The 18,985-nt window shown below is 49.5% G+C and overlaps 2 protein-coding genes across 2 annotated transcripts in view; one reads left to right on the forward strand and one right to left on the reverse strand.

Annotated features, from left to right (window-relative positions):
* The first annotated feature begins 478 nt into the window (after positions 1-478).
* LOC149370254 (uncharacterized) lies at positions 479-10,193 on the forward strand. Its single transcript, XM_089560742.1, has one exon. The coding sequence runs from the start codon at positions 6,957-6,959 to the stop codon at positions 10,056-10,058; it is 3,102 nt and encodes a 1,033-aa protein (XP_089416868.1). The 5' UTR covers positions 479-6,956; the 3' UTR covers positions 10,059-10,193.
* A 337-nt stretch (positions 10,194-10,530) lies between these two features.
* LOC149370255 (uncharacterized) overlaps positions 10,531-18,985 on the reverse strand; it is an 80,280-nt gene continuing 71,825 nt past the window's right edge. The window contains exon 4 of the mRNA XM_089560763.1: positions 10,531-14,150. Within this exon, the coding sequence (XP_089416889.1) occupies positions 12,330-14,150 (1,821 nt within the window). The 3' untranslated portion in view covers positions 10,531-12,329. The remainder of the gene's footprint in view (positions 14,151-18,985) is intronic.

An 18,985-nucleotide genomic window follows, 5' to 3' on the forward strand; every position in this document is an offset into this window, starting at 1 on the left:
TGTCCTTGCAAGCATCCACCGGGACCTCTACCTTTTTATCAGTCCTCTCAGAAAAAGAAATGAAAGATAGGGAGGCTGGACCAGCATAGCTTTCTTGGGCTTAAAGCCAATAAAAGATAAACTAGAAAGCCAAATGCTGAAAAAAAATTGGTATAGGCTTAGCTGGGTTAAGCCCGGAAAGTTGCGAAAGCAATAGCCCTGGCTGCGTCTGGTTTGGCTGGTCACGTAGAGCGAGCGCCTCCCCCACAGCAGCGGCGCATGGAGGATTCGCTGGGATGATCGCGACGAGCCGAGTTGGGGGGGAGCACTTTTCCACAGCTGGCATGACGTCACATACAGCGAGTGCCCCTCGCGGCAGCGGCGCGCAGCTGCGGCATGGAGGATTCGCTGGGACGATCTCGACGAGCCGAGTTGGGGCCCCGCTTTTCCACAGCTGGTATGACGTCACACATAGGTCAGGCTAAAGGTCAATGGTGGATTTTCCGGGACAATGGCCAAGAGTGGAAACCTCGAGCAGTATTGCTTTCGCAATAAAGAACTAAGCAGAAACATACAAACAATGTAACATATGAACCCACAGTCCAGATCACCAAGTCGTCGTCGGACTTCCATCAAGTCTAAGGCAGTGAAGGACACGAGTCTACCAAAAGATGTAGCTGGGGCGCAGCGACTCTTGGGCACAGTTAATCACCTAGGCCGCATTTTCCCATACGCATCAGAAGCCCCACCAACAATCAGGGCTCTTCTAGGCAAGAACACTGCCTGGATATGGTCTCATCAGCAAGAATCTGTAATTGCTAACTGAAAGACATGCCCAACTCCGAGTGTTGCATGGTGAAATACCATTCTGCAGAGGCAACGATTGACTCTGCTGACACAGGCTCCTGTGGCTTGGAAACAGTCATCCAAATGCAACCTACAGGAGACAGCCACCTTGTTTCAGTTGCTTCCCTGTCCATCACAGCAAAAGAGCAAAGGTACAGGCAGACTAAAAAGGAAGCCTTAGCCACTGTGTGAGCCGTTCATAGGTATGACGAGTTTCTGCGAGGCCTGCCTTTCGAGGTTCAGGCATAATCAACCACTAGTCTCACTGTTTGGCAAGCTAGACTTGGAAATGTTGCACCTCGCATTCAGCGCTTTAGACTCAAAATGTTGGCACACTAGTTCAACATGCTGTAAATCCCAGGAAAGCAGCTTGTCACAGCTGGAACATTGTCTCACCTCCCTATGGAGCCAGCAGATGCATCTCATCTTGTGGCCACAACATAAATATTTGCTACAGAGGTTTTGCAATTTTAGGCAGCAGTAGCAACGCTTGAGCCTTCTTGACTGCTTGTCGCTACAAACACCAAAAAGGTTCAAGCACAACGTGCAAGTGTAGTGCACCGACTTCTCTCTGCCAGAGTGGTTTCCCAAGAAAATACAAGCTTCCATTGCATCTTGTGAGGTATACCGCCATCCTTGACGAGCTCGCTGTCTGCAATAGCTTTCTGCTGAAAGGTGCTCGCATGGACATCCCAGCCGCCTTATGGCCAAGTGTGTTGGCATTGGTCCATGAAGGCCTATAGCCATTGTGGGGGCCTAGCATCAGTAAAGACATCAAGGCTCTTGTCTCAAGTTGCGAATAGTGTGCTTCACATCTGGTAAGTCCGGCAGAGACCCCCTGAAGCACAGCGCTTCCTGATCATCCCTGGGAAGCGTTTGGAAGACTTATTTTTTCACAATGGGCAGACCTTCCTTCTTATAGTTGACTATTACTCTCGGTACCACAAGCCAAACACCCCGAAGACAAAAACAGCCAGCTGTTTCACCGAAATTATGACAATGATCTCCTCACAACTGGGCAAATAATTTTAAATACTTCAAACAAAGCCAAAACTATTCTCAGTACAAAAGAGAAGCTAAGCGCATGGTGCGCACGGTGAAGATCATGTTGTACAAGGCAGCAGCTCGGCTTTCTTGAACTGCAGGGACACAGTCGGGGTCGCACAGTTTAGGTGTGCGCAACTTCTGACAGGCAGAAGATTCTAAACAAGGCCATGTAAGGAGGGGCAACAAATGCTGCCATCAAGAACAGCACATCAAGATCTAGATATCAAAGATGCATAATACAAGATAAAAGAGCCATGTGGCTTTAATCGGCTACACCGCACCAAGGACCTCCCACCACTTCAAGAAGGCACCCACATTTTCGATACAGCCAGATATGGTCACTACAGCAGTCCTCAGCCCTTCACAGCATCCAAGGCATTTCACAGTCGAAACGGAAGATGGAGCAATCCTGCAGACAAAGAAGTCAGGGAGCTTTCAGGCTCTGCCCACTTGTCTCTGCCAACTTTTGTGGAGGATTTCTCATCCCTGCTGAACATTTGTGTTCAGATAACCTGCGCTGCAACATCCAGGCATGATTCCGGCTGTGGGTGCGGCTTCGCCGGTGCTGCACCCGGGCTCAACATCTGAATGTTCTCTTGGCATTCCGTCAGGCCTAACTCAGCTGCCTGCTGTGCAAGTGCTACCTACTACCTCAAACCTGGTGCCTTGCAACTCCAGCTCCTTCTATTCTGCTCCAGCTGCATCAGGGCCAGCATATCCAGACCCTCATGGGCATTGCACACCTGAAGCTTCCAACTTAAGCCGTGATCTGCCACTACCTTCAGGTCAGGACGATTTTTCTAATTCGTCAGATTCTTCTACTATCATTTATATGGACACTACTGCGAAGTCCGGAGAAGGGTCTGAGAGATTTAATCATGTGCCTTCAAAGCGTAACGGGAGACTTCAGTGCATAACAGGAGACTTCAGTGCACATCATCCTGCACGGGGAGGCACCAGATCAACAGCCAGAGGACAACAGCTATTTAATTTTGCACAGCGCAACAATTTAACTTCCTCAACAACAGCCAGGCAACTTTTTATCAAGGAGCAAGATCCAGTGCCCTTGACACTTCTATGATCTCTGTGCACCTGTCGTCTTCAACAACTTGAAATGTCGACATAGACTCTCATGGCAGCGATCATCTACCTACGTACATTAAGGTTTGTGATGTTTTTTTAAGCTTCCAACGGCGTGAGGTACGCTACACAAACTGGGAAGTTTTCACAGACATAGTTGAAAAAATGGAGCTCTCACACCTTGATTATGAAGACTTCATTGATGCTGTAGCACGTGCTAAAAGGTCAAGCACTAAACTTATAACTCAGCCAAAAGCGTACTCAACTGCAGATGCTGAATATGAGCGACTTCCAGCAATTCGTCACAGAGCAGAGAGAGAGCACGCAAGACGAATAAGAGAGAAGACATCAGCTTTGCTAGGCGCGTACAAAAACATGTTCAGCGCCATTTGGGCAAGCTGGCAAGACAGGAATGGCGATCCTTTCATGCAAAGCTTGATCCCAGAGAGCCTCTTCCTAAGGTATGGAACATTGTACGCAGAGTCAGTAGCCAGCCCGTGCCATTAAATGCTTTCGAGTGCGTAGCTGTGAAAGCGAATATCTCTCGTCTCGCCGCAGCGGAGGCTTTCTGTTCTCAGATCACTGCTCAATTAACAGCCACATCTGTGCCATTACCTCCCCAAAGCTTTATCCCTTCACCTAACACTGCCCTCCTTGACGAATCATTCACTATGGATGAACTTCAAGCGGCACTGGCAGCTACCAATAAAAGAACCTGTCCAGGACCAGATGGTGTAGCTACACTACCCTTTCTCACTGACAACTAGGGCCAAGGTTCAGCTGCTCGCAGTTTATAATACCTCCTGGGAGTCCAGCTGCCTTGAAACGTGCTTGAAACGTGCTAGAAGCGTGCGCGTGTCATACCTATTCTCAAGCCTGGAAAACCATCAAGAGACTTAAACGCCTATCGTCCCATTGCACTTCTCAGTTGCATCGGAAAACTGATGGAGAAAATGGTTCACTCTAGCCTAACCTGGGACCTGACAAATAGGGGAATTTATACCTTCCGGCCATGTCTGGTTTCCAAAAAGTATGCAGCAGCATTGACATCCACCCGAGCGCAGCCATACGGCTACAAAGGAAAGCTATACAGCTTTCCCCAAAACTTTTGACCGACCAACCAGCAGCATTGGCGACGTTATTGCCCTTGCTAATTTTGTCAAATGCAGCAAAGCAGAGCAGTCTGTGACCATTGCTGTGCTTCTTGACGCGAAGGAAGCTTTTGATAATGTCACGCATGAGGCAATTCATTCAGCCTTACAATCAGTTGGCATTGGTGGACAAATGTATGACTGGCTGTGTGACTATCTTCACGGAAGATCGATTTTTATGTCAACAAGTGAAGATGACACTGCTCTGCATCAAATATCACGTGGAGGACCTCAGGGGGATATTAAGTCCCACTCTTTTCAATATCTGACTTCTCGGCCTGGAAAAATGCTTGCCACCGACAGTTTAAATCTCCCTTTATGCAGATGACATCTATGTATGGTGTTCCGGACTCAATAGACGTATTGTGCATGTCCGACTACAGAAGGCAATAAGCTGCATTGAATCATTCTTAAGTAAGCGCGGTCTCGCCATGTCTCCAGATAGAAGCTCAGCAATTGTATTCTCGAGGCGCCATCTTTCGCGCTACATGCTGAAAGTAGCTGGCACCCCAATACCGTATGTCATAAGCCATAAATTTTTGGGCGTGACGTTTGACAGGTCACTGTCATGGTCCTCTCATGTGCAAAAGCTGAAAATCAAGCTCTGCTCTCACACATCTTTTGTATGCTCTCCACCATCTGAAAAGGTTGTTCTGCAACTGCATTACTACGAGTGTATGGCGCACTCTGTGCAGGTCTTTTGTGCTACAGTCTCCCAGCTCTTCAGGGTATTTCGCAAACCAATATTAAAATCCTTGAAGCCATGCAAGCTAAAGCCTTGCGAATCTGCCTTGGCCTTCCTAAGAACACCTCCACAGTGATTACTGTAGCAGAGAGCAGACGTCCATCTGCTCTCTGTTAACGCAGGAGTGTCTTCATGCCCAGGTGCGGTTTGTGGCTTGTGTACCTAACCATCCCTTCGCGGAGTACTGTACAGAGGAAGTTTCTGACATTCTTTCATCACAGTACCAACACCTTGTCATGACCTCCTCCACACCTTGAAGGAACGCAGGATGGCAACTCAAGACCACAGTCCCTGGCATTAAACGAAAAACAAATACCTCCGATCCTGCACTTAAATACTTTGCTCTTGCGCACATTTATGGTTGATACAGTGCGTACCGCCACATCTACACTGGTGGCTCTGTCACATCCATCTCATCGATTGGCGTCTGGATTCTGTCAACGCGCACCACAATTTCTGCGACACTCAGTCACCACACCTTGACTACTGCTACCGAGCTGGCTGCTTTGCGAGCAGCATTTAATTACATTCTACAACAACCGCCAACAGCGTGGGTTATTTTCAGTGACTCTTGCGCTGCACTACAATTGACAAAGGACCTTCAGGAGCAGACCTTTGATGATTTGAACAGACTACACACCGAGGCCTGTGAGCTATGTCACCGTGTTGTGCTTCAGTGGTTACCCGCTCACTGCGGCCTCGCAGGCAACGATCGTGCTGACGGTGCAGCGAGGTTGGCGCATGGCGACACCTCCTTGCTCCTACTGATACATTTAAGAAGGATGGAAGACCCCCCCACGATGTCCTGCCCATACCCGTATCGCGTAGTGATGGCGCGAGACTTCTGACTGTTAATGGCAGATGCAACGCTCTTTGTGGTGTGATCCGCAGCGTCAGTACAGACCCCTTCTTCGCACCGACCCAACTTGTGAATTTCATTCAGATGCCACGCAATTTAGACAGACGTGATCGTAATTGCCTGCACCGAATTCGTCTGGCCGTTGCCTTCACTAAATTCTATATTTACAAAATTGGTGTATCAAGTAGCCCTCTGTGCTCGACATGTGGTGTGCGCGAGGACCTTTAAGTGCTTTAGGACTCCGTCAGGACGGCCCCGTGCACCTGGAGCATGTCCTTGGACCCTGGAGTGATGCGACTTCGGCTGCGCAAGGGACAAAAGTATTCTTAGTTTTTCTCAGGGACACGGGTTTAGTGGGCATCCTTTGATAATCGTGTGTTTGTGAGTGTTGAGTGCGCTTGATGTCACCTTTCTTTTTTCTCTTTCTCTCTCTCTTTCACCCTCTTCTTCCACCCTCATCAGGAGTAGCATGCCAGGCTCATAAACAGGCAGACCTCTCCTTTATTCATTAAAGTCTCCCTCTCCCTCTCTCTCCTGCAGTGCAGCAGGGGCAACCTGGTCATGTTCCAAACAGAATACAGGGTTGCCATCACGGAGATACATCGTGAACTGGGGACACGACGCCTCCAAGCACCAGCTCATGGGGAAGGTTTCGATGCAACACCTCATCGGCAGCAACCACTGGCAAGCTTGCAGTGAAAGTGTGTCACTACAACCAGAAAAGGGACGCCCCCCCGAGTAGAGCATCAGACCACTGTAGAGGCAAGGTACTGCTGAGAAGCCCTACCCCATGGAAGGCTGGACTTGTAAGAGACACTGGGAATCATGTCTGCTCTCAAAGTGAGAGGTGTACATGGCACTGGCCTAGGCCACGACAGGAGTCTTAGTTAAAAAGCCTGTGCTGAAAGCTGGATTTATATATTGTGAGCGCCAGCTCATCCCCGCCGACGGAGATCCTTCGCCGGAGGGCGAGCAACCCGAACTTTGAGTCCGAGCAACCCGAGCAGCCCATGGGAGGAGAGAGCGATGTGAGGAGAGGACGAGGAGGACGAGCGCTCGCGCGGCGCGTGAAGAACAGACTCAGGTGTTGGACACGAAGGAAGCAACACGGCCTCTTGTTAACCCAGTGACCCTTTGTAACGAAAAGACGAATAAACGTCTTTTGAATTGTTCTTTTATCATAACAATTCAGAAGTGGGATACAGTCAACGTTCGCCCGAACTTGCGAAGTTAACCGGCAAGCCCCACCATGCCTGTCACCCGCACCGGAGCATCTTCAACGAATATGGCAAACGAAGATGGCGGACGACCGAGCAACGATGGCGGGAACGACGACGCCGACGACTCAAGCCAAGGCGGATCCGACAACGTGGTGACAAGTGGAAGCTTACCTCCAATACCTCAGTCAACGACCAACGTGGCGGAAATCCTGCAGGCCAGCGTTCAGGCAGCAGTGAGAGAAGCCATCAACGGAATTGCCTTGCTTCAGACGCAGCAAGCAGCGGCCACACCCATCATCGGCGCGGGAGAGACAGCTCGGTTAGTGCCATTGTTTGATCCGGTGTCATCCAGCTCTCCGACAGTAGACGCTTGGATAAGACGCGTGGACGACTTGGCACAAGTCTACCATTGGTCCGACCGGCTGACATCTGGAAACGCGCTCTCGAGGTTGGAAGGGCCTGCAAAGACATGGTATGACTCCCTCTCTTCCGTCAACAAAACATGGCCGGAATGGAAAGAAGAAATTAAGCGCGCCTTCCCCACGACAGCGGGATTCCAACGACTCCATCGAGAAATGGAGGAGCGACGACAAAAGCGTGGTGAGCCCATCGAGTGTTATTGCTACGACAAGCTCTCGAAAGCTCGCTGTTGCAACCTCACAGATGAAGCTTGCATTGAATACCTCATCACGGGGCTATACGATGACGACCTAATTAGAGCAGTGAGCGTACGCACGTACGGGTCCCCGGAAGATCTTCTTCACTGCCTGAAACGCATCGAAGAAAGATTGGGAAACACTGCCTCCAAAAGTTCAAAATCAAGTGGTCCCCCGAACTATTCTCGTTTCCCCGCATATGCCAACGCCCATGGCAACAAAAGCGAAGCAATGGCGTCGGCCTTGAACACTACCGACCACAAGAACCTTTCTCCGAAGGCGAGGAGGAAGCCGCCATGGAATGAAAGAGGAGAGCCCCTCTGCTTCAACTGCAGCGAGTACGGTCACGTGTCCCTCAATTGCCCGGCCCCACAGCGAAAAGCGAGATGCAACGCTTGCGGACGAGTGGGCCACGGAGAAAAAGACTGCAGGGCAAAAACGGAGAGGGGAGCGCGCGTCGCTCAGAACGCGTTGGGCTTTGACCTCCGAGCCGCTGAAGAGGCGAACGAAAAGTACTTTATGATGGCGAAAGCGAACGGCTGCGACATACGAGCATACGTCGATCTCGGTAGCCAATGCGTAACTCTGCGGAAGGAGGATGCCAACCGAATCGGAGTCGCTTACACGAAGTTGACAAAGCCGTTCACTATCGGGGGCTACGGGTCCGGACATGTGACACCGTGTGGGGAAACGAACATCACCCTCACGGTCGACCAAGCTACAGCGGACGTTCCCGTGCTGGTCGTGCCGGACGCGTCACAGTCCATACCCCTACTTGTGGGCCAACCTTTCACCGAGCAACCACACATCACGATTGTGAGGCGGAAGAACACAGTGCGGATTTTTGAGGAGCACAGGAACGAGGACAATACAGACGACACGCTTCAGTCCATTGAAATTCCAGAGCTCCCAGAACGATCTGTGTGCCTATGGGCGAAGGAAACAACGGTTGTGCCCCCAAAATACGTGGGTTTCGTTAAGTTCTACGCCACTGGTAGCGCACCACGCTCAGATGTCTTCGTGGACATGCAGCTCAGGTGCCAAGAAGGTCGAGAGCATTGCATACCACGCTGTGTCCTCAGCGTTGACGGGACAAACGAAACAGTAGTCCCTATAATGAACATTTCCAATCATGAACTGACCATCAAAGAGAACGAACGAGTCGCACGAGCGGAAATTTGCTACCCAGACGATGCATCGCCACGAGAGGGTGAGTCGGACATTAGCATTGTCCAACCCTTAATGATGCCGAACGAAGGACTGCTGTGGGTAGTTCCGAAGCAGACTCGCTGGAGAATCGTCAGGAGATGTCATGATGACATTGGCCATTTTGGAGTGGAGAAAACCTTGAAGAAACTTAGGGAAAGGTATTGGTTTCCCAGCGTGAAGCGTTACGTTAGAAGATACATAGCTTCTTGCATCGAATGTCTTTTCCACAACACGCCATCTGGAAAGAGACCGGGCAAACTTCACAGCATTGACAAGGGCAACAAGCCATTTCGATCAATACACATCGATCACCTAGGCCCATTTGTAAGAAGCAAGTCCGGAAACGCCTACATAATTGTAGTCGTCGACTCTTTCACAAAGTTCGTATTGTTGCGTGCAGTCCGCAACACATCAGCTGCACCAGCGGCGCAGTTTCTACACGATGTGGCAGGAATCTTTGGCCCACCGGCTATGGTGATCACGGACCGCGGAACTGCTTATACAAGTGCCAAATTCAAAGCAGCGTGCGAAACTTACAACATCGTGCACGTCAAAAACGCTACTGCCACTCCGCGAGCTAACGGGCAAGTCGAAAGATATAATCGCATGATAACCCCGGCAGTGGCAAGCTTGACAAAAGATGGAAACGGCAAAGACAGGGACTCTGCGTTGCCTCAGGTGATGTGGGGCATAAACAATACGCTCCACAAAGCCACTAAAACTACTCCGTTCGGACTGCTCTTCAACTTCAGGCCGCGAAGCATCAAGGGCGACACCGTAGAAGACGCCCTCGCCGAGGAATTTGACCATGAAGTTGAAACCAGGCGAGCCGCAGCGGCGGAGAATATCCGAGAAGACCAACGCAAGCAACAGGAGCGGTACAACAGGAAGCGGATGGAAGCGCCGGCATACAATCCCGGAGATGTTGTACTAGTTGAGCGAGAACTGGCAGCAAGTGGGGAGTCAAGGAAACTGAAAGAAAAATACAAAGGACCGTATATCATCCGAGAAAGGCTTCCCAACGACCGCTACCGCATCGAAAACGTGCCTCCGGGGCGGCAAAGGCGAAGAGCTTACAGCAGTATTGCACCGGTTGACAAGCTGAAGCTTTGGGACCGGGAATTCCACGAGACAAGTTCTGAAGAATCGGAACGCGAGGACGATTCCGACCGGGACGGTCGGTGGCACAGGATGGCCGAATGTGAGCGCCAGCTCATCCCCGCCGACGGAGATCCTTCGCCGGAGGGCGAGCAACCCGAACTTTGAGTCCGAGCAACCCGAGCAGCCCGTGGGAGGAGAGAGCGATGTGAGGAGAGGACGAGGAGGACGAGCGCTCGCGCGGCGCGTGAAGAACAGACTCAGGTGTTGGACACGAAAGAAGCAACACGGCCTCTTGTTAACCCAGTGACCCTTTGTAACGAAAAGACGAATAAACGTCTTTTGATTTGTTCGTTTATACTAACAATATGTTTTCTCACTTGAATAAAGCAGACAGTTTGGTTCCTTGCTTGGCTCAGTCTACGCTGCTGTGGGTTGTGCGTGCAGCCCACAGTACGTAGAAAAGAGCTCACCGTCAGAAAGTGCATAACAAGTGCATAACGTATAACGCGGCTTATTATCTGCACACATACCTGTCGTACTCATCCATACATAGCACTATCTGGACCCAAAATACACAACTCAAGCGCTAAAGGCACCATGGCCGCCAAGGTTACAAAAAAATGACAGCAAGTTGAGCTGCTTAGCGAAAGGAAACTTCGTTTAATAAATGGTAAAAATGTTTCCATAAATCATTACATAACTGCACAAGGCACCCTTTGGAGAAACACATTTGATGTACAGTGAGGGCAAAAGTCTATAAGCATGATGGAAATGAGCGTAACACAGTATAATGACAACAATGCCCATTGTCTAAGGCCATGAGGTTCTTGGCTCAGATGCTGAATGGGTACAGGACTCATCAAATGGTCACACAGTGCGAGTCTTATTTTTGCACACTGCTTGGAAAATTGATGACAGCGAATGAAACAGAGCAAAGGCAAGTGAGCCCAAGCTATGCTCTCAACAGTAGCACTTTCCCACACCAGTGGCAAAGCTGCAAGGCACACTGTGGCTGCGTCATATATATGCATCACTTAATACCTCCTCTCTATGTAAACGTGATAGACCGATTGATATGTACTGTTAAGCTGCAGATACTTCGTCCGATAAACACAAATAGCTTTTCACCTAACATGGTTTGGCATTCCTTTACAACAAACCGCACACCATACAGGTCATTGGACATCGTGCATTTCTTTCTCGTTCTGTCCTTCTTTGCTTCCCTCAGGACAAAGTTTCAGCAACATACTGGTATTATAGCCAATGCTCCTCCAAGCCATTCAGTATAAAGCCTAAGAAAAACATTATGAACGCTTTCTCTTTGGAGCGAAAAATTGGCATTGCAGCAAGCATAGCGTTAAGGTCATGTACTTTCTGCTCCAAACAGCAGTAGCTAAATTCCTTTCAAGTAGAATCTGGCTTCTGAGTTTTTTTGCGTGTAAAACTAATTAGCATTTCTAATTACTGCATCCATTGCTGCCATGAGAATACAAGCACATAAAAAGGCAACATTGTAAAATACATTCAAACTCTTCACTGTTAAGGTCAACCAAAGCTTCCAAAGCACCATGATGCAACTGCGAAAGCCAAACTACCGACACTGCACAGTTTATAGGCTTGTGAACGTTCCTTTTCGACATTCTTTGCTGTAACGTAAAACTTAAACTGTAAAGCAGCCAAGGAAACACAGCTGCGCTTCGTCTAATCCACCTTAAATATTCCTGCAGCTGAGAGACATTCTTTGAAAGTGTATATCTCTTAGAACAGAGGGGAAAACTTTACTTGGTCTACACCTTTTCGGAGAACTGCAAAAGAATGCAAACATGGCATAATGCTGTAAGATGTTCTAAGGCTAGAGAAGCACACATTTTTTACACTTTAGTGAAAGGGCAGTGTTTGGAATTATTTTTAAGCTGTGGAGGTGATTAAGAAGAATACAAATAAATTAACAGCAGTGATTCTGCCTACGGTTAAACAGCACAGGCCAGAACAGATGGGTTATGGACCATGACTAGGTGTATGAGTAAAAAAATAGTGAGGCAAGCATCAATGTTTTTTGCAGAAACTCTACAAATGAGCTCTCTAGCAAAACAACGCCACATTGGACAAAATTTACTGCACAGAACGGGGCTTCGTGAACAGCCAACAAGATATGAAAGCAGCATGAGACACTGCACTGGACATATAGCTGCAGCTTCCTGATAACAGGCACAAAAGTGAAAAAGAAACTGCAACGTGCAGCGCATCCAGTAGTAAGGCCCTCCCAGAGAGTGCAGAAGTGTAAAACCATAGCTATTCTGTTGAGACGTTGCAAAGTTCCAGTTCCATACTGAGCCCCAGTGATGCATTTGTGGAGTTGAGAAAAAAAATGAGAGAAAAGACCACATATTGCACAAAGGGGATGGGGCAGCCATGCTTGTCATCAGCAGCCAATCTTCATGGTCGTTTCCTCTTGCGTGACTTCGGCCCCGCTGTCTCATCCAGCACGTCACTGATGCGCAAGAAGGCCCGCACACGCAGCCAGGCATCCACATCAAGCTCATCGATTTGCTTTCGCCCATCGAGTCTCTCATAGCAGACGAGTTCACTGCACACAACGCCAGTAATTTGCCAGAAATCCATCTGCACACGTCGCCTGCATTCTGCAAGCATTTGGTTCACTTCTGCGGGGCTGTTCTGGAGTTTAAGCAGAACATTGGACATCACCTGTGGATGCCATGACACTTGCTCAAAAGCGGCTGCTGCCCGCTTAACGGACGAACCTAGCACAAATGCCACAGCGCACTCAACAAGTGACAGGTTGCGCAGACACAGTTGTTCGACAATCTCCAATATGCGAAGGTCGTTGGGGCAAGATGGGATGCATATATGGGTTAGCGTGTAGCTATTAGAAAGCAGCTGAGCCAGGTTCTTAAGCACTGCCCATAACTCAAGGTAGCCAGCATTCAAGTAGACAAGGTGATACAACTTCCTGCTGGCCGCCACCCACCTGCAGAGCTCGGTGACATCGCTGGACTCCATGTACCAGTCATTGATGGAGAGTTTCTCTAGCGTTGTGTTCTTGCAGAGGCCCTCGACAACAATGTGGCTGCACTCCTTGGAGATACGAAACACAAAGGAGACTTCTTTCAAGGCTCGTGTTGAAGATAAGTAGTTGGCAAGGAGGGACATGTGCTCAGTGCCAATTCTGCAATGCCCAGCTTTGAGCTCTAACCTGGTGATGTGGTCATGCACAGTGACGGCCGTGACAATGCTGCAAAACCTCAATGGATCCAGTCCCGACAACCGGTGGTGCCCCTTGCCCAGAATCTTGCCACATGACTGCAGGGCCGATATGAATGCCTCTGGCTGTGAATCACAAGAGTCCAACCTGACCTTTTCGGCGATGTGCATGTCTCGCAATGTGCAGTAAAACGTCTCGGAGAAGGACTGCAACGTGACACCAGCAAAGGTGATCTCCTCCAGAGAGTGACAGGCAGTGGCTGCTTCCAAGAGCAGGCGGACCCACTTTTCGGGGAAAGAGGCTCCAGTAAAAGCGAACCTTCGCAGCGAAGATGTCCCCAGCAAGGCCGTCACGACAGCAGAGACCATATCCTCTTCTGCAAATGCAGCACTTTCACTTCCATAAGAGAAAGGAGACAAGCACTGCAGAAACTTGACCTCACGTAGGGTTGTGTTATGAGTAGTGAGACTAGCAAACCACCGCAGGATGGAAGGCTGAAAGTAAAATTTTTCGATGGCCAGCGAGTAGAGAGTTGAGTTCTTCTGGAGGGCCTTAAAGACGTTCTCCAACTCGGATATATATAAGCTGAAATTGCAGCAAATTACAAGGTTCTTCACTGTTGCATTGTGAGCGAGATAATGACAAAAGGCATCTCCGCATTCACCATGTAGCATTGAAGAGGAGATCAGGAGGCTCTCGATGCTCACATTTTTTTCCAATGACTTGAAAAGCGTCACCAACTCATAGAACAGCCGAAAATTCGTCACATCAAGGATGCGAAGAGACTTGGAGTTGGTGACAAAGGCAGCAAAGGCATCCTCAGCAGCCTGCAAGTTGCCGGAGGTGAGTAGATGCGCATTCCAAGACAGCTCCACAATGTGCTCAGAGTCACGTATGGCGGCGGTGATGCTCTCCACTGCTGTGGCTCCCAGCGAATACGTGCCCAGTCGAAGTCTTCTCAGCACACCCTTCCTCAATGCGTCACAGAAAAGCTCAAGGTGGCCCGGAAGCATCAAATGCACCTCTTCAATTACCTGCACGTCAAATGAAAGGCAACACAGGGAAACATTTCAGCAGAGTAGCAGAGGATGCTCATTTTGTTGTTTTAGAAGACATAACTAGCACACCTTCTTTCTCAACTTTTACGTAGTTTAAAAAAACCATAATTCAATGGCCGCAGGCATGATTTTCCTAGACAAGCAGGCCTGATGGTAAGTAGAGGGCACTAATACGCAGTGGCAGGGAAGCCTCAAGACAGCATAAACCTGGCAACTGGCGTCGTCACACTGGCAAGCAGTGACATCACCAGAGAGGAGAAATCCCACTGGCAGAAGGGAGGTGACATCACCAGTCTGGTGGACGTCCGTTGCCTGGGGGAAAGTGGCATCCCCAGGCCAGATTCGTCTGTGTGAAGCCTGCACCAGCCCACCGTGGCAGGCATGTGTGGGAACAAGACACTAAATAAAATAAAATGATTACGCACATTAGAAGAAAAACAAGAAGTACAAGAACAATCAGTAACTGCGCAAAAAGGTCGGCGCAAGATAGAAGAAGCACACGGGGCGAGCGCACACTAACAACAGGTTTATTGCACCAACGCCTCCTTCCTTCAAGAACAACGCGCATGCACACTGACCACACAGAGACAAAAAAAAAACGTAATCATCTCGTCAACCTGAGAAATTCCAACTCCTTGCGGTACAACTGGATGTACGCCTCACTAACACATCTGTCAGGCCCTAATCTCACGATTTCCAAGGCTTCAAGAATTTCGCGTTCTTTCTTTTCTCTCACACATCCTGTAGCCTTAGTCCTGCCGAAAAGTGGAGAGAATTCTTAGTCATCATGCTTGCAGGTCTTAGAGTGCCTAGGCAGATGCTGATCAATGAACCAGCAAAGGAATTCGCATGCTCTAGTAATCTTATGCTGATGCAGCGGCCGGTTTGCCCGACATACACCTTGCCATCGCGGAGTGGAATCGCATATATTACTTTCATATATTACTTTCGATCTACAATGCACAAACCTGTTCCTGTGGTTAGTGCCACACTCAACCTTCTTTTGTTTATCTTTCCTCGCTAAACTTCACAAACGCGACAGTTTGCAAGGCGCAGAAAAAAAAGACCTCTGCCCCGAATTTCCCACCAACCCTCTTCAGGCCGTGCGAGACCCTGTGACCACAGGGTATAACTTCACACTTACGCCTCTCCTGTGTATCCGCCCTGGAGGCGTTGAGTTGGGGAGTAAAGACTTCAGCAGGGACTCAGCAACTGCCTGAAACCAGTAGACCGAAGGCAATCAACTTGAGCACCAAAGCTAACCTGAACCTTATGTGGACAGGTCTTGGCTAGCGATGCCCTGAGGCAGGTTGATGCAACAACCCTCTTAACCAGCTTCGAATGTCACGAGTCAAAGGGCTACAGTGCCTTTTTTGATCAAGGCATGTTCGCCCAGCAGAGGTGGTCAGGGTCATTAAAAAAACAACCCCAAAATCTAAGAATTGGAAACAAGAGTTTTCAGGAAATTCAATGGTAAAATTCATGGTAAATGCAGGCTTAAAAGATGCTAAAACCTCCCTTGCCACCTGTGTAGATTTATCATTGTGGTCAATATTTAAAAGGGTTAGAAATTCTTGAAGCATTGAAAATCACGAGATTAGGGCCTGACAAATGTGTTAGTGAGGCGTCCATGTAGTTGTACCACAAGGAGTTGGAATTTCTCGGATTGACGAGATGATTACGGTTTCATTGCGAGAGCAATACTACGCCAGGTCTAACCTCTCGTCGCGTGGTCCGTGGACCCCCTGCTCCTTGAGGAGCAGCCGCCGCGCCTAACAGATGGTGTGACGTCAGCCTCTCCGTTGTGACGTCAGCTTGCTCTCTTCTTCGACATTATGCGCGCGCGCGGCACTGCCACGTCACACTGGCCAAAGCGCGACCCTCTACTCCGACGCCACTTGACCACCGACATCTTCGGCGTGCTCTGACGGTGCTGGCATCGAAACGAAACGTGCCTATTCTGCGCCGAGCGCGTCGAAGCCACGAACCCAGAATGCACCGCGCGCGCCGTCTGCGGAGCACGTAGCCGCTACTCAGAGGCAGCAGGCCAGACGAATGAAATTCTGCGCATGCGCGCCGCTTGTCGCTCGGTGCTGTTTCGCGTCGACGCAGCTGGAGTATAGGGGCAGAATTTCAGCCCGTTCGCAGTGTCGCCAACGTGACGCGTCTGACCACAACCGCGGCGCATGCGCGCGCCGAGAACATAGGAGCATAACAGAGGTTAGTGTGCATGCGCTCTGTTGCTGAAGGAATGAGGCGTTCGTGCAATAAACCAGTTGCTAATTTGTGCATGTCCCGTGTGCGTCTTCCCTCTTGTCCCATCCTTTTTGTTCAGTTATTTACTGTTCTTATACTGTCATACCAACTAGCGCCTTACCACACTCTTCTAAAAACGAGAACATTGCTGTGTGTAATGTGTAGTAACAAGGGCCACACAATGAGGCTCTACGCTCTCGCATCACCACGAATAGCCGGGCAAGTGTCCCACAAGTTCTTCTGTTCAGAAACAGCCCACAGCACACATGACGAACGGGCACATTTCAAACGCAAAGAGCACTGTGCGCGACTGTCTCTTTAATTGCAGGCCTTATTACAGAATGCATGTATGATGACATAGTCCTTTGTTATCCACAAAGAGGTGGGGCAAGTGGTATACAGTCGATCCCGGATGTATCAAACTCGAAGAGGATAACGAAAACTTTCGATATAGTGATAATTCGAAATATAAATTACACCTATTAGATGCTTATTACAAAATTGCGCACATCTCGGACATATTCCTCGGGATCGCGGCAAGTGGAAACTCACCGATTTGCTCCTCCAAACTGCACAAAAAACGGAAGCACAGCGGCACGACCACTGCACTTCATTTTGCGAGAAAGAAGTCCGTGAGCTTAGCTTGCCTCTTCTTCTGCACAATAAAGTTCATTAAGCTGCTCTCAAGCTTGTTGATAGTACCCAAATGTGAAAGTCCAGTGCCTTCCATTGCGGCAAAGCAGCGATGAATGACTCTGAATGCGGATGCAAGTTTAGCCACAGTGCATGGCGGCTGGGTCTCTTCGCCAGAATGTTCACCACTGCTCGGGTCCGCTTCCTCAGTATCAATGATGTCAGCCACAATCTCAGCATCAGCATGATTCGCAACGGCTTGCACATTTCGCTTTTTCCACGAGCATCAGGCCCTTGACATCGATGTTCCTGGCACGTGTCTCTAAGAACCAGCCGTACAAAGCTTTCTTGACCTTGCTGTAGGTCGGAGCACGCTTACGACACGCTCCGGGGTGACTGGATTACACTGCCTTCAACTTCATGTCGGCTTTGTTCTTCAGGATTGTACTCTGCGCGTTGTGAGGAATTCCGAATGCATCGGTGACCAACGACTTTTTTCTCGTCAGCCTCCACCCATCGAATGATGTCCGCATTAGTTGACAAGTCTATATTCTTAGGTTTTTCCACGTTCATGGCTCCCAAACATGAGACCAAAGCGAAAAGAAAAGACATGGCACCACACAAGTCACAAGCGAACTCACAGTGGCCTCACGAACAAAGCGAAAAGAACAGCCACCACACCGCAATCAGTACCATACCAGTCACATTCGCAAGCAGCACTGACAGCAGGAACAGCAAAAATGGCCGGAACAGCATTGGCGATGGCTAGCTAATGTCACTTGTTTTGGCTACAGAGGAGTCAGCCAACAAGCATGTAGAAATTGGGCGCCTGCAGGCCTGCAGCCAGCATGGTTTCTGTCTTCCCAGCTCCTTACATGCCCCTATTACTGTACCCCTATGGCCATTCCTATTTCCTTTCACACACCAAAAAAGTTGAAAAAAGTTTGTTCCCTCTCATATTGAAGTCTCTCTTTCTCCCCTGTTATGAACGGGATGCACACCAGCCGAAGAGGATTAAGGCGCAGATTCCATCGACCGGGATGACCACGGTGGCGGCAACAGCAACGGAAATTTCGACAGGTCGTTTGATGCCGCGATGACCCCACCAAATAAAGGATGACTGGCTGGGAAGCAGCTTTTGGAGTTCTTCCCCCGCTCGGCTCGGTGCAAACGATCTTCCCTTTGGTTCCCTGCAAGACGCGACCGACAATGGACAGATGACAGGGGAAAAAGGGAACGGTGTCTTCCAGTAATTGACCGTGTCTGACAAGAGCCCTCCCGAGCGGAGACAGCACGCCAAGGTTGTGACCACAGCGCTGCACCTGTGTTTGGATGGGCACGTACAGCTTGGGGCGAAGTAACAGCGGACCTCCGAATCCTCCTCGCCAATTCCCTCGGTGCCTCCGCATGCTATGTGCTGTGCAACTCTTCCGATCTGTGCCTCGTGTTGAATTGGCCACCGCCTTGAGAAGGGGCGGAGCCTTAGGGTATTTAACAAGCACCCTAAGTGAGAACAAAAGCTATGGGCCCTGCCCAAAAGGCTCATCCAGTCACTCGACGCTATGAACTCTGAAATGTTGACTCTCTTTCTTCAGAATGTAAATACGTTTCTTCAAAGTGTGAGTAAAGTAAACCTGCTTGTGTTTTCGTTCCCAAATGTCAACTTCCATCCATCCTTGTCCCTTCTCCGGCCCAACCACACTACCCTACATCACAACAACTGGTCGTGCTACCTGAGCCGTAAGAACTGGTGGCAGCGGTGGAATGCTGCTACCCAGCCCGCAACACCCCCGCAAAGTTCCCATTACGTGACTTTTACTTGTGCAGCTCCGCGCTGTCCAAGGCCAATGCCGCGCGCAACATATTTCGGATCATGAACCCCATTAGGAGAAGCCAGTTTGCAGGAGCACACACTAATGGAG

Source organism: Amblyomma mixtum, chromosome 1, assembly GCF_055824585.1.
Source record: "Amblyomma mixtum isolate Tamu chromosome 1, ASM5582458v1, whole genome shotgun sequence".
Taxonomy (NCBI): Eukaryota; Metazoa; Arthropoda; class Arachnida; order Ixodida; family Ixodidae; genus Amblyomma; species Amblyomma mixtum.